A 13,971-nucleotide genomic window follows, 5' to 3' on the forward strand; every position below is an offset into this window, starting at 1 on the left:
ACCCTCTCATCCCTTGGTATCACAGACTTGGCCCTCTCCAGTTCAAATCCCTAACCATGACATACAAAGCCATCCACAACCTGAGTCCTTCATAAATCTGTGATCTCGTCTCCCGGTACTTACCTGCACGAAACCGCCGATCCTCACAAGATCTCTTTCTGTACTCCCCTCTTATCTCCTCTTCCCACAATTGCATACAAGATTTCTCCCGCGCATCCCCTCTACTCTGGAACTCTCTACCACAACATATCAGACTCGCCTACCATGGAAACCTTCAAAAAGAACCTGAAGACCTACCTCTTCTGACAAGCCTACAACCTGCAGTAACCACTGATCCACCAAACCGCTGCACGACCAGCTCTACCCTCGCCTACTGTATCCTCACCTGTTATGAATGAGTCACCGTAGGAGGCAAAAGCAGAAATACAAGCTAAGTCCAGAGAACCAGAGAAGTTGGCAACTATCAGATTGCAGACCCCTGAACCTATCAACACAACTAGCAGTAGCCGTGGGGGGTTCCTACGATGCCCTAGACCCCTCGATCACAGCCGGAGAAATACATAGGCCTAAAGAAAGAAAGGGGAAATCTAAACTGCCCCAGAGCAGACCCCAAAGCAATAGGCAGCCCCCAACATATAATGACGGTGAAGCAAGATGAAAATACTAACACAGACAGAAAGATAGACTGAGCAAAGACGGGGCCCCAAAACTACCTAGATAGGAAAGGACAGGAAGGCTGCTGTCTGCAATCTGCCAAAACCCTATCAAAGACATAAGCCAACCAGCTGATATGAAAAAGGCCCTGAAGCAGCTAGGCTTCAAAAACTGAATCAGCACTCAGGTATTTTCAGAAGACAGAGCTAAATGAATTCAGCACACCCCAGCAGGGAATGGCAGAAATCCAGAAAAACAAAGCAAAAACAAAGTCAAAGCACAAAAGCAAAAGGCCGAGCAGCAAACTTAGCTTTGGAGGAGCAGGAATTCAGACTGGTCTCCAAGGATCCCACAGAGAAATCACCCGCAGGGCAGAAGGGCGTCGGCAGCCTTATATCCAGTCCGTAACTCCACTCAGCCAGTCATCATAATCAGCCTCAGGTGTTTGACAATCAGGCTCACTACCTTTCTTTACCAGAAGAGGGAGTTCCTCGGGCCTTAGTAATGAAGGGGAAAATGAACTCGCAACAGTACCTCCCCCTTGAGGAGGGGTCACCGAACCCTCAACTACGCCACCAGGGCGATCAGGGTGAGCCCGATGAAAGGCACGCACCAATCGTTTGGCATGAATATCAGAGGCAGAGACCCAGGAATTATCCTCCTGACCATAACCCTTCCACTTAACCAAATACTGGAGTCTCCGTCTAGCCAGACGGGAATCCAGTACTTTCTCTACCTCATACTCCATGTTACCTTCAACCAATACAGGGTCTGGAGGTGCCACCCCCGGAACAACAGGTTCAATAAACCTCTTCAACAAAGATTTATGGAACACATTATGGATTTTAAATGTGACAGGAAGAGCCAAACGAAAAGAGACCGGATTAATAATCTCCACAATCTTGTAAGGTCCAATAAATCTAGGCTTAAACTTAGGAGAAGCCACCTTCATAGCAATATTTTTTGATGATAACCACACCATATCACCAACCTTAAACTGGGGACCAATGGTCCTATGTCGGTTGGAAAACCGCTGGGCCTTCTCCTGGGAGAGAGATAACTTATCCACCACTTGGTCCCAGATCTGGTGCATTCTCTCCACCACAGTGTCAACACCTGGGCAGGCAGAGGGCTCCACCCGCCCTGAAGAAAATCGAGGATGAAACCCAAAGTTACAAAAAAAAGGTGACATCAAAGTGGCAGAACTAGCTCTATTATTCAAAGCAAATTCGGCCAAGGGTAAAAATGAAACCCAATCATCCTGATCAGCAGAAATAAAACATCTCAAATATGACTCCAAGGTCTGGTTTGTTCTCTCTGTCTGCCCATTGGTCTGAGGGTGAAAAGCAGAGGAGAAGGACAACTGAATTCCCAGCCTGGAACAGAAAGTTCTCCAAAATCTAGACACAAACTGGACTCCTCTGTCAGAGACAATGTTCTCAGGAATCCCGTGCAAACGAACCACCTGTTGTAAAAACAGGGGCACCAACTCAGAGGAAGACGGCAACTTAGGGAGTGGTACAAGATGAACCATCTTAGAGAACCTATCACAAATCACCCAAATAACAGTCATCCTCTGAGAGACAGGCATATCAGAGATGAAATCCATTGAAATATGGGTCCATGGCCTCTTGGGGACAGGCGAAGGCATCAACAACCCACTAGAGCGAGAACACGATTTAGACCGGGAGCACGTCCCACAGGACTGCACAAAATTCCTGACATCACGAGACAAGGAGGGCCACCAAAAAAACTGACTCACCAGATCTGTAGTACCAAAAATACCTGGATGACCAGCCAAAGCAGAGCAATGAACTTCAGACATCACTCTCTTCTTCCACTGGTCAGGAACATACAACTTTCCACTAGGACAATGCTCAGGTTTGTCCTCCTGGAACTCTTCCAGAGCACGTCTCAAATCGGGCGAGATGGCAGAAAGAACTACCCCTTCGCCTAAGATGGTAGCAGGCTTGGTCACCACAGGAGAATCAGCAAGGAAGCTCCTAGAGAGGGCATCTGCCTTGACATTCTTTGTTCCAGGAAGAAAAGAAACCACAAAATCAAAACGTGTAAAAAACAAGGCCCACCTAGCCTGTCTAGGGTTCAAGCGCTTAGCCGACTCTAGGTAAATCAAATTCTTGTGGTCAGTGAGGACCACGACTTGATGCTTAGCTCCCTCCAACCAATGTCTCCACTCCTCAAATGCCCATTTCATGGCCAACAGTTCCCTATTCCCCACATCATAGTTACGTTCAGATGGAGAGAACTTTCGGGAAAAGAAAGCACAGGGATTCATTTTAGATGTTACAGGATCCTTTTGGGACAAAACAGCTCCTGCACCAATCTCAGAAGCATCCACCTCTACCTGGAATGGAAGTGAGACATCAGGTTGCCACAAAACCGGGGCGGAGGTGAATCTTCGCTTCAGCTCCTGAAAGGAAGAAACAGCCTCCGGAGACCAATTTAACACATCAGCACCCTTTTTAGTCAAATCAGTCAATGGCTTGGCAATACTAGAAAATTTTGCTATAAATTTCCGATAAAAATTAGCAAAACCCAAAAACTTCTGGAGGGCCTTCAAAGAAGTGGGCTGAACCCAATCGTGAATGGCCTGTACCTTGGCCGGGTCCATTTCAATAGTTGACGGGGACAAAATAAATCCCAAAAAAGAAATCCTCTGTACTCCAAAAAGGCATTTAGATCCCTTGACATACAGGGAATTCTCCCTCAAGATCCGGAACACAGTCCAAATATGTTCCACATGAGAATCCCAATCCTTGGAGAAGATCAAAATATCATCCAGATAGATAATCAAAAATTTATCGACAAAATCTCGGAAAATATCGTTCATGAGGCACTGGAAGACAGAAGGGGCATTAGTGAGCCCAAAAGGCATCACCAGGTACTCAAAATGTCCCTCCGGAGTATTAAACGCCGTCTTCCATTCATCCCCATGCTTAATGCGAATAAGATTATACGCCCCCCTGAGGTCAAGCTTGGTAAACCAGCAAGCACCTTTAACTCTTAGATAGAATAGAGAATAGATCAGAAATCAGGGGTAACGGATACTGATATTTAACAGTAATTTTGTTGAGGGCACGATAATCAATACAAGGTCTTAATGATCCATCCTTTTTGGCTACAAAAAAAAACCCGGCACCTAAGGGTGACGAGGATGGTCTAATATGACCCTTCTCCAACGCCTCCTTAATATAGGATCGCATAGCCTCGTGCTCGGGTACAGATAAATTGAAGAGCCGACCCTTGGGAAATTTACACCCCGGGCTCAGTTCAATTGCACAGTCATAACTCCTATGAGGAGGCAGAGACGCAGACTCATTCTCACTAAATACATCATAAAAGTCCGCCAAATAATTAGGAACATCATGTGACTGAGGAGTGGTGGAAAACACCGGAGCCTCACTAAAGGCACACCGACAACCCCAACTCACCACATACACAGATTTCCCATCCAAAACTGGATTATGAATCTGTAACCAGGGAAACCCCAGAACAATAGTATCATGCAGATTATGCAACACCAGAAATCTGCAATTTTCTTGATGGTCTGGGGCGACCCGCATTACCACCTGGGTCCAAAACTGGGGTTTATTTTTAGCCAAAGGAGTAGCATCAATCCCCCTCAAAGGGATAGGCGTCTGCAGAGGTGTCATCGGAAATCCACAACGTTTAGCAAAATCCAAGTCCATTAGGTTTAGAGCTGCTCCCGAATCCACAAAAGCTTTGGCGGAAAATGTGGACAGGGAGCAGATCAGAGTAATAGCCAGAAGAAACTTAGGTTGAACACCCCCAACAGAAAACGTGTGTGCAAAGCATTTCTCTCGTTTGGGACAGACAGAAATAATATGCGAGGTATCTCCACAGAAAAAACACAACTTATTACGCCTTCTGAACTCCTGACGCTGCTCTCTGGAAAAAACTCTATCACATTGCATACGTTCAGACATTTGTTCAACAGGTGGCAACACCTCTCGTGCAGCTTTGCGTTCGCGCAAACGCCGATCAACCTGAATGGCTAATGACATAGAATCGTCAAGACCAGAGGGAACAGGAAATCCCACCATAGTATCTTTTACGGCTTCTGACAACCCCTTCCGAAAGAGAGCAGCCAAGGCATTATCATTCCAGGTAGTAAGTACTGCCCACTTTCGGAATTTTTGACAGTACAACTCTGCAGAATCACGACCCTGGCTCAATGCCAGCAGGGTCTTTTCAGCCTGATCAATGGCATTAGGTTCATCATACAACAACCCCAAAGCTTGAAAGAATGCGCTCACATTAGTCAGAATAGGATCATCTGGTTTCAAAGAAAACGCCCAATCCTGGGGATCGCCACGCAGCAAAGAGATGACAATTTTAACCTGCTGCGCGGAGCTCCCTGACGAGTTAGGCTTCAAGGCAAAAAATAATTTACAATTATTTTTGAAATTCAAAAATTTGGACCGATCCCCAAAAAATACATCAGGTGTAGGAATCTTTGGTTCAGCAGCATGTGAATGAGCAAGGTAGGCGGAAATTCCCCGCACTTCCACAGCGAGCTGCTCCACACGATCAGACAATTGCTTTATCTCCATTGAGAGAAAAAAAAATTCCCCCTACGGCCTCAGAGATATAGAGGAAAAAATATACACTTTTTTTTTTTTTTTTTTACAATTCTTTCCTGCTATTGAGTACCCTAGAATCTGCGGTAAGGCGGGTGATTCTGTTATGAATGAGTCACCGTAGGAGGCAAAAGCAGAAATACAAGCTAAGTCCAGAGAACCAGAGAAGTTGGCAACTATCAGATTGCAGACCCCTGAACCTATCAACACAACTAGCAGTAGCCGTGGGGGGTTCCTACGATGCCCTAGACCCCTCGATCACAGCCGGAGAAATACATAGGCCTAAAGAAAGAAAGGGGAAATCTAAACTGCCCCAGAGCAGACCCCAAAGCAATAGGCAGCCCCCAACATATAATGACGGTGAAGCAAGATGAAAATACTAACACAGACAGAAAGATAGACTGAGCAAAGACGGGGCCCCAAAACTACCTAGATAGGAAAGGACAGGAAGGCTGCTGTCTGCAATCTGCCAAAACCCTATCAAAGACATAAGTCAACCAGCTGATATGAAAAAGGCCCTGAAGCAGCTAGGCTTCAAAAACTGAATCAGCACTCAGGTATTTTCAGAAGACAGAGCTAAATGAATTCAGCACACCCCAGCAGGGAATGGCAGAAATCCAGAAAAACAAAGCAAAAACAAAGTCAAAGCACAAAAGCAAAAGGCCGAGCAGCAAACTTAGCTTTGGAGGAGCAGGAATTCAGACTGGTCTCCAAGGATCCCACAGAGAAATCACCCGCAGGGCAGAAGGGCGTCGGCAGCCTTATATCCAGTCCGTAACTCCACTCAGCCAGTCATCATAATCAGCCTCAGGTGTTTGACAATCAGGCTCACTACCTTTCTTTACCAGAAGAGGGAGTTCCTCGGGCCTCAGTAATGAAGGGGAAAATGAACTCACAACACTCACCCATCCCTTGTAGACTGTGAGCCCACGCGGGCAGGGTCCTCTCTCCTCCTGTACCAGTCGTGACTTGTATTGTTTAAGATTGCTGTACTTGTATGTATTATGTATGCCCCTCCTCACATGTAAAGTGCCATGGAATAAATGGCACTATATTAATTAATAATAATAATGATAATAATGTAGCTTCTGAGGTGGAGATATCCATTAGGTCATGTTTGGCCTTAAAATATTTCTGCTCTTCCCAGTGACACTTACAGTCACAGGCCTGATATACCTTTAGATACATCAGACCCTGGAGAAATATTTCTCCAGTCCCACAGATCACTAGGATGAGACAACACATTTTGAGAAAGCAGAAAATGTCTGAAGTGACACCATTTCTTGCAGAGCAACTGGAAACATACAGTATGGCACATCGTCTTTAGAGGTTATTATATATGGTTTTTCATATATACTGTGTGGTTTCCTGTAACCTGATAATACACAGACAGGCAGTTCTAGAATAAAGCTGTATCATCTCCAACTTTAAAGAGGACCCATCACCAGACCAAAGTGACAGTTTTTAATCATATTTTATTCCCGCTGCTCTCCAGAGTCCTCAGAATTTTGGATTTTTTCTAATCCACCATACGGTTCCAGAGATATGGGCTTTTTTATGAAGTGCTACTTTTTATGATCTTTACAAAGGGGCATGGCTCACAAGGTAATAATGCAGAGCAGTCTGAAGACACACCCCTGAGGATCCCATGAGCCATGCCCCCGTGATAAAGGCCATTAAAAAGTAGCACTAAATAAAAAAGCCCATATCTCTGGAACCGTATGATGTATTAGAAAAATACAAAAACCTGAAAACTCAGGGGAGCAGCGAGAATAAAAGATGAGCAAGACTGTCACTTTTCACCTGGTGACAAGTCCTCTTTCAGAATACATTCCCATGTAGCATAATTCCTTTGGAGAAATGATTGGGAAATCCGGAGGACTTCAAATCCACAACTTGGGTCAATATTCACAGTGGATTTTCTTCTGCAAAGTCAGAATAGGATGAAGTTAAATTTGACTCACAACACTGGCACGGAAATCGGCACAGTAATACGAGAGGTGGCCCTGTATGTGCGGAACCATCACCAATGAAGTATTTAAAAAGTATAGGGATGTCCCAGCAGGAAGTTCCCCTTGACTTCTAAATAGGGAGACAAAAATGTGCATGGCCAGCATACTAACTCTTATCTGGATGATCCATGTGCCGTTACGATATTCCGACCCTGCATGTAACCCTATATTCTAAAATATTTCAGATTATAGGCTCTGAACATTTAGACCAAACAGATATGTAGCTTGGATCCAAAGACCAGCTCTGTACCATGTGCTATTGATACTACTGCTCTAGGTGAAGCGGTAACGTTTCAAAAACTGGAAAGAATGGTGGACCATAGATACAACAAGCACCTTACTCCATCCTACAAGTTACAAGGTCAACAATAAAGCGATGAGAAAGTTTAGTGAACAATTTTAGCATCTGACAAACTCATCAAAGCTAACTTAGGTTGGCTCCATTGTGGCTGGTGAATGCCTTTCTGAAATTTTTTGTCCATTGAAGTCTATGACCTCTATAAAGGAGGGTTGAAGGGGTTTTGCTGGACTCTGATTTTGATGGGCCATTTAGGACTGGCCATTGATGTTTGATGTGGAGGGGATGAGGAATTGACTGATGTGGGTGCTCAAGCTTTTTAGAAACTTGTTATTGAAGTCTACAGAAGTCCAAGGGTGATTGGAGGAATTAGAGAATTAAATGAGCTTTCCTTGATTGCAATATTGATGGACTATACTTAGAAGAAACCAATAAAGGGTTCTTCAGAGTCCGCGACCCTACTGGTCTTGGGGATGTAAGTGATGATGTTCCAATAAGCAATCACTTCATCCAACAGGTGACTAATGGATGGATCTTCATCACTTTCAGTCAATTGACCGATGAAGTCAATTGTTTGCTTCAACGGTCTCATGCTACATATGCACACATACATGTTACATTGATTGACTGCAGCGGTCAGATGAATAATGCTCGAAAGGTCATCACTGTTCTTTGTGGAGACTGCTAAAGCACAAGGGATTGGATCCATAAGTAACAATTATTTATTTTGTGACCATTCCTATACTGTGCCAAAGACCCTGAAAATTTCAAGAGACTCATGCTTAGTCTTTACACAGATACAGAACCTTATGAAAACTCCTTTATTTCAAACCCCTTTGGACTTATTTATTGACCATTATAGGAAAAATTCAAAAAGTTTGCCACCAGAAGCAAATTTATGACTTGAAAGACTACCTAGTACAGGATTGATGGAACTATCCAATGGAATCCTTCTGCTATAATCGGCACAATGGAAAACTTTTTCAATTCTGTAAAATTAAAATCCCAAGAAAAAAGTATCTGTGACATCTCTAGCATTCTGCCATGGATTTCCGGCAGATCTCCACTTCAAATTAAAATGGCATCAAAATGATGGAGGTAGAGTTGGCTAGTGTGGTAGAGCAGGAGGCCATAACGTCTCTGCATTGTGCCACCTGTGCCCACGTTCTGTGTCCAGGGACAAGAGGACTGTTTGGATTAGGTGAGTTTACATTTTTTCTTTGTGACAGATAGAACAAAGGTAACATTATCTTTTTTGGTGAGTACTTAGGGGGCATCAATACTTTGTACTAGGTTGACTGGGGTGAGCAATACTGGCATTGCCAAAGGCCTAGGTGATTCACACTTCACCAGTAGACTGCTCATATGATTATATTTTATGGAAATTTCCTCATGCTCGGTCAAGATTTGGAAATACATAAGTATGATGCTACTATAGTGAATCATTGGGACTAAGGAGAACTTCAATCATCTGACAGTGTTCACCTCAGGACCCATCATATGAGCATGATTCATAACTCCTCTCCTCCTCACATATCTCAGGCAAATAGGGAAGATTTCATATGCATTCCCAATGGTAGTTGTAATGGCCGTCCATTGTTTGCCGCCATGTTTAGCCCTATATGTGAGCCGATGAGCTTTTTACAAGGCTGATCCTGGAACAAGTCTTAGATGGAGAACCCAGGCTACAAGTCCCATTGGAATCTGGTGGAATATTTGAGGATATATTCTATAATACAGTATGGCTGCACCATACATAACACAAAGATCTTCCAGGTGGATAAAAGTCCCCAGGTCTCAAAACTGGCCCATGGCACCCAATAAGGGTCAACGGACAAAGGAGCTAACTGGTACTTGAAGCCATGAGTATCTGATCAGAATGGCTGGTCAGAAAGAACTGTCTGCCGAACAATAAAGGAGACAGCGATGGCAGACCCCCTAGAGTTCTCATATTAATGGCCTTTTGTAAAGTAATGTCATTGGCTTTGTGTCCTCATGAGTTTCTTTTTCTGCAATGAAATTGCTTGGTGAAAACCAGACCCTAGACCCTAAAGTATTAGTGGAAACTTCTGTCTACTTATCTCTTAAAGAAACACAAATATTGTTTATTCCATCTTGCTGGATTCTTGTTTCCTCTGGACGCTCCTTGGTTAGTAGACTATAATAGCAAACTAGAAAGTAAGGAAGAACGTAGATGCAGAACGGTAAGGATGACACAGACATTTTTGTAAATGATCTCTGCCCTCACATTCAGGCCATGCTCCAAAAAAAATGCAGTGCCCCTTGAATAGCGCCTCTAAAAATAGGTGGGTGAGGTTGGGGATTTGGTACAGTTCTGGATTCAGAGTTGGGGTATGAGGACTCTACCAACTTTAATCTACCTCTAGACAGGGACGTTATTTGGGTGGTCAGGGCTGAGGTCTGTACACAAATTTAGTGAGTCTGGTCTGAGAACTGTATAAAGGGGGGATCAGACCTCTGGTCTGTATTAGGGTGCTACTTGTCTCATGTGTACTGTCTGGGAGTCTCTATTACAGATTTCTTGTTTCTGATATGTATTAAGGGGGTCTTCTCTCTTAAGGAGGTCAAACTCTTGAAGTCTGTACAAAGGTGGTCATTATTTCTGGTCTCTATTCAGCGGGCCATTGTATAGGAGTCTTTAAGGGGCTTCTGGTTTGGGGTCCGTAGTGAGAGTAATTTGTTCTGGCGATTTGTAAATGGTTGCCCTTTTTAAACAGGGGATCTTGTCTGGACTCCCAATTGGGGTGGTTTGGAATCTGCATTAAAGGGATTTTGGTAAGCGATATTCATTATGGTTTGTTATGGTCTTCATTAAAGGATACCAAGATTGGAAGTTATCCCCTATCCATAGGATTATTATTATTTATTATTATAGCTCCATTTATTCCATGGCACTTTACATGTGAGGAGGGGTATACATAATAAAAACAAGTACAGTAATCCTAAACAATACAAGTCACGACTGGTACAGGATGAGAGAGGATCCTGCCCGCGAGGGCTCACAATCTACAAATACGTCAAAAGTCCCTGAATGCTGGAGCCCGACTGCTGGGATCCAAACCAATCCTGAGAATCGTTCTTTGAAGGACCATGTCTGAATGGATCAGCGGTTGAGATTTTGAACCACCACTCCAGTCATTCTGAATGGGACTGTATAACACTTGACTATTTCCAGTGGTCCCAAGGACAATGAATAGAGAGAAGGCTCACATGCTCAACCTTCCAGTCCATTCAGCCAGGGCTTTGAATGGCTCTCACGATCAGTGAGTGCACCAGGGGGTTGGACCCCCAGCATCAGGAAGTTATCTCCTACCCCAAGGATGCTTCCAATCTTGGTGAAAACCCTTCAAGGTGGATGTGATTTGAGGACTATATTATGCCCAATTTGGTCGGAGGTCTGTATTAAGATGGTTCTGGTTTGAAGTCTTCATAATTCTAGACTGGGGTCCATATTTTCTTCTGAAGGGTCAAAATTAATTTCAAACACCAAAGGTTGGTGGGTTACAATATAGATGAAAACAAATCATTTTGTCCCCAGCATGCCTTATTTTACTCTCCTTTCTCAAAAGTCGCCCCAATAAAGTTGTCCATATATATGAGAGATGAAAAGATATGAGACAGGTGAATGTTAAATGGAAATACCCCTTAAAGGGGATCTCCCGGATGGAAGACCCCTGTTTCTAAAATTGCAGTCCCTGTGAAGAAAAGCTGAACTTTCCAAGGACTGTCATAGGGACTTCATAACTGTTTGCCACTCCACAGGCCTACTGAGGGGGCATCCATGGATCTTTGTTGGGGCTACAGTGGCGGATTGATCATTGAGCCATTATAGGATTGGGATCTTTGCCCAGAACATCTACACCTCCGACATTAGTAAATCTTTATGAAATCTGCTTAGATCTTCTAATACTGGATCTATATTTCTCTCCGGTGACAAACTCGAGAAAAAAAAAATCTAAACTATATCAGTGAGATCTTGTATTTCATCTCGGGAATTAGTGTCTGATCCATCTGTAGATGCCCAAAGACCTGTGGGAAGAATTGGATGGGAAATCTGCTCACGCCAATCATATCACGATATCTACGCTCACAGTGAGGTGAGTTGGGTTAAGACAAGTTTGGTTGGTTAAAAAAAAAATCAATGAGAGCATTCATTTTGTGAAAGGCGGCAATCGGGGACCTCATGTTTACTACCTCCCCCCACCATGCCCATTTTTTTTTTTTTGGTCCTACCTTGGTAAACCAGTAAAGCTGAGACCAGTGCAAACAGAATCTGGCAAGTCTTCATTGCGAGGTGGGCTGCAGAGGGTTAACTCCAAATGGTGAAAACGGAGATGGCGAGGAGTTTGGTGTAGGATGCCGAAAGAAGACAGAAATGTAATGTCCCCAGGCTGTCTCTCTTGTGATCTCCCCTGTTAGGTGGACCCTCTTATCTACTCCAGGCTTAAATCCAGTTCTCTGTGCATGAGTGTATGACTCTGCAGTCTGTCCCAGTGCCAGCCCCCAATAGTGAGCTCAGCTGCAGGGGGTGGTATGGGGGAGGGCAGAGAATTATAGGAAATCACAAGGGTACTTTGTAACAAGAAGTAACTTCCTGCGCCCTACTGTGATCTCTTAGGATCTCTGCCCTATATGTCTCCAGCTCTGTCCTATGTCTCTCTTCCTATATCCGAAGTCACTCATCCTATATCCAATGTCTCTCTCTAAATCTGTCTCTCAGACCCTTCTCCTTTGTAGGTCTCGCTCACATGCAGTTTTGCTTTCTCACAGAGGGGAGGTAGAGAACTGACTGGAGGGTGGGGGGGGGATTTCCAGGTCAGAATAATTGGAATTCCCCAAATAATGCAAGATGCTCATACATTATTAATATACAGTCTTATATGGCCTCAGAGTGTCGTCCGTTGATAGTTATGGAGATTGATGTCAGTGGTTTCTTTTCACTTTTACTCTCTCCCCTGTCTAACTTACAAGCACATGACGTTTTTAATCAGACCCTAGACAAGTACAGACCCTAAACAAGTGCAGACCCTAAACAAGTGCAGACCCTAAACAAGTACAGACCCTAAACAAGTACAGACCCTAGACAAGTACAGACAACAATCATCTAAATGAATACAAACTCTAAACACCAGAAAAAAGAAGCAGACCCCAGAATAAAACAAAATACACACTGGAGAACTCCAGAAGTAATTATAGACCCCAGATTACAGACCAACTGAATAAAATCAGACACCAGAACCCCAAAAGTAATGCGTCAGACACCAGGCCAACTAAAAATAGTCAATACAGACCCCAGAACAGAGCCCGTAAATATACAGACCCCAGAACAGAGATCCTAAATATATACGGACCCCAGAACAGATCCCCTAAATATACAGACCCGAGTATAGAGCCCCTAAAGTTATACAGACCTCAGAAGAGCCCCTAGATATATAGACTTCAGGGCAGAGCCCCTAAATATATGCAGACCCCAGAACAGTGACCCTAAATATATATGGACCCAAGAATAGAGCCTCTAAATATAAACAGAATGCAGAACAGAGACCCTAAGTCAGGGATTCACAACATTTTTCATTTTAAGGGCCACATTTTCATACTGAACCAATCACAAGTGCGCAAAAAAGTAAAGGGGTACTTACATGAATATATCAACAGAACCACCATCAGTACATTAATACATCACCAGAACAAAGTTTTGAGCATTTGAGAATTTGGAGAGTTTCTGCACCAAAATCTCAGTGTAAACATACCTTAAGTTACACTGAGTTTTTGGAGCAGAAAATGAGTAGAAGCTCACAAAATCTGCCTCATAATCTCAAAACTATAAGTTTTGAGGATTTTTCAGCTTTAACATAGCCATGAAGCACATTATGGATTGCTACATGTATACAAGATCAGAACCACTGTTGGTACATGAATCCAGCTCCAGAACTAGTGTAGGTACATGAATCCAGCGAACTACCCTCAGAACAATAAAACAGTGCCAGAACCAGCGTCAGTACATGAATGCAGCAGCAGAACCGCCATCAGTACACAAATGCAGCGCCATAACTACTGTCGGTACATGTATTCAATGCTAGAACCACCATTGGTACACTGATACAGAGCAAAAACCACTGTCAGTAGATGAATGAAGCACCAGAACCATTGTCGCACCACAAATTTCATGCCAGAACCACTGTTTGCACATGAATGTAGTACCAAGCTTAGTACAGTGATCAAGTGCAGTGTTAGGCAGTTTATGTAAAAATTATGTAAGATAGTCGCATATCTCTCTCTAAGGCTGAGGTCACACTTATCGATACACGACACTGCCGCCGGCACTCGGGACCGGAGTGTGTGGCAGCATGTCTTTCTATGCAGC

The 13,971-nt window shown here is 43.7% G+C and overlaps 1 protein-coding gene across 1 annotated transcript in view; it reads right to left on the bottom strand.

Moving 5' to 3' along the window:
• Nucleotides 1-12,311, bottom strand: part of LOC141101493 (intercellular adhesion molecule 5-like) — a 42,160-nt gene extending 29,849 nt beyond the window's left edge. Inside the window, exon 1 of the mRNA XM_073590619.1 lies at nucleotides 11,841-12,311. Within this exon, the coding sequence (XP_073446720.1) occupies nucleotides 11,841-11,895 (55 nt within the window). The 5' untranslated portion in view covers nucleotides 11,896-12,311. The remainder of the gene's footprint in view (nucleotides 1-11,840) is intronic.
• Between the last annotated feature and the right edge of the window lie 1,660 nt (nucleotides 12,312-13,971).

This window comes from Dendrobates tinctorius, unplaced genomic scaffold, assembly GCF_039654945.1.
Source record: "Dendrobates tinctorius isolate UK_male_01 unplaced genomic scaffold, ASM3965494v1 ptg000118l, whole genome shotgun sequence".
Lineage (NCBI taxonomy): Eukaryota > Metazoa > Chordata > Amphibia > Anura > Dendrobatidae > Dendrobates > Dendrobates tinctorius.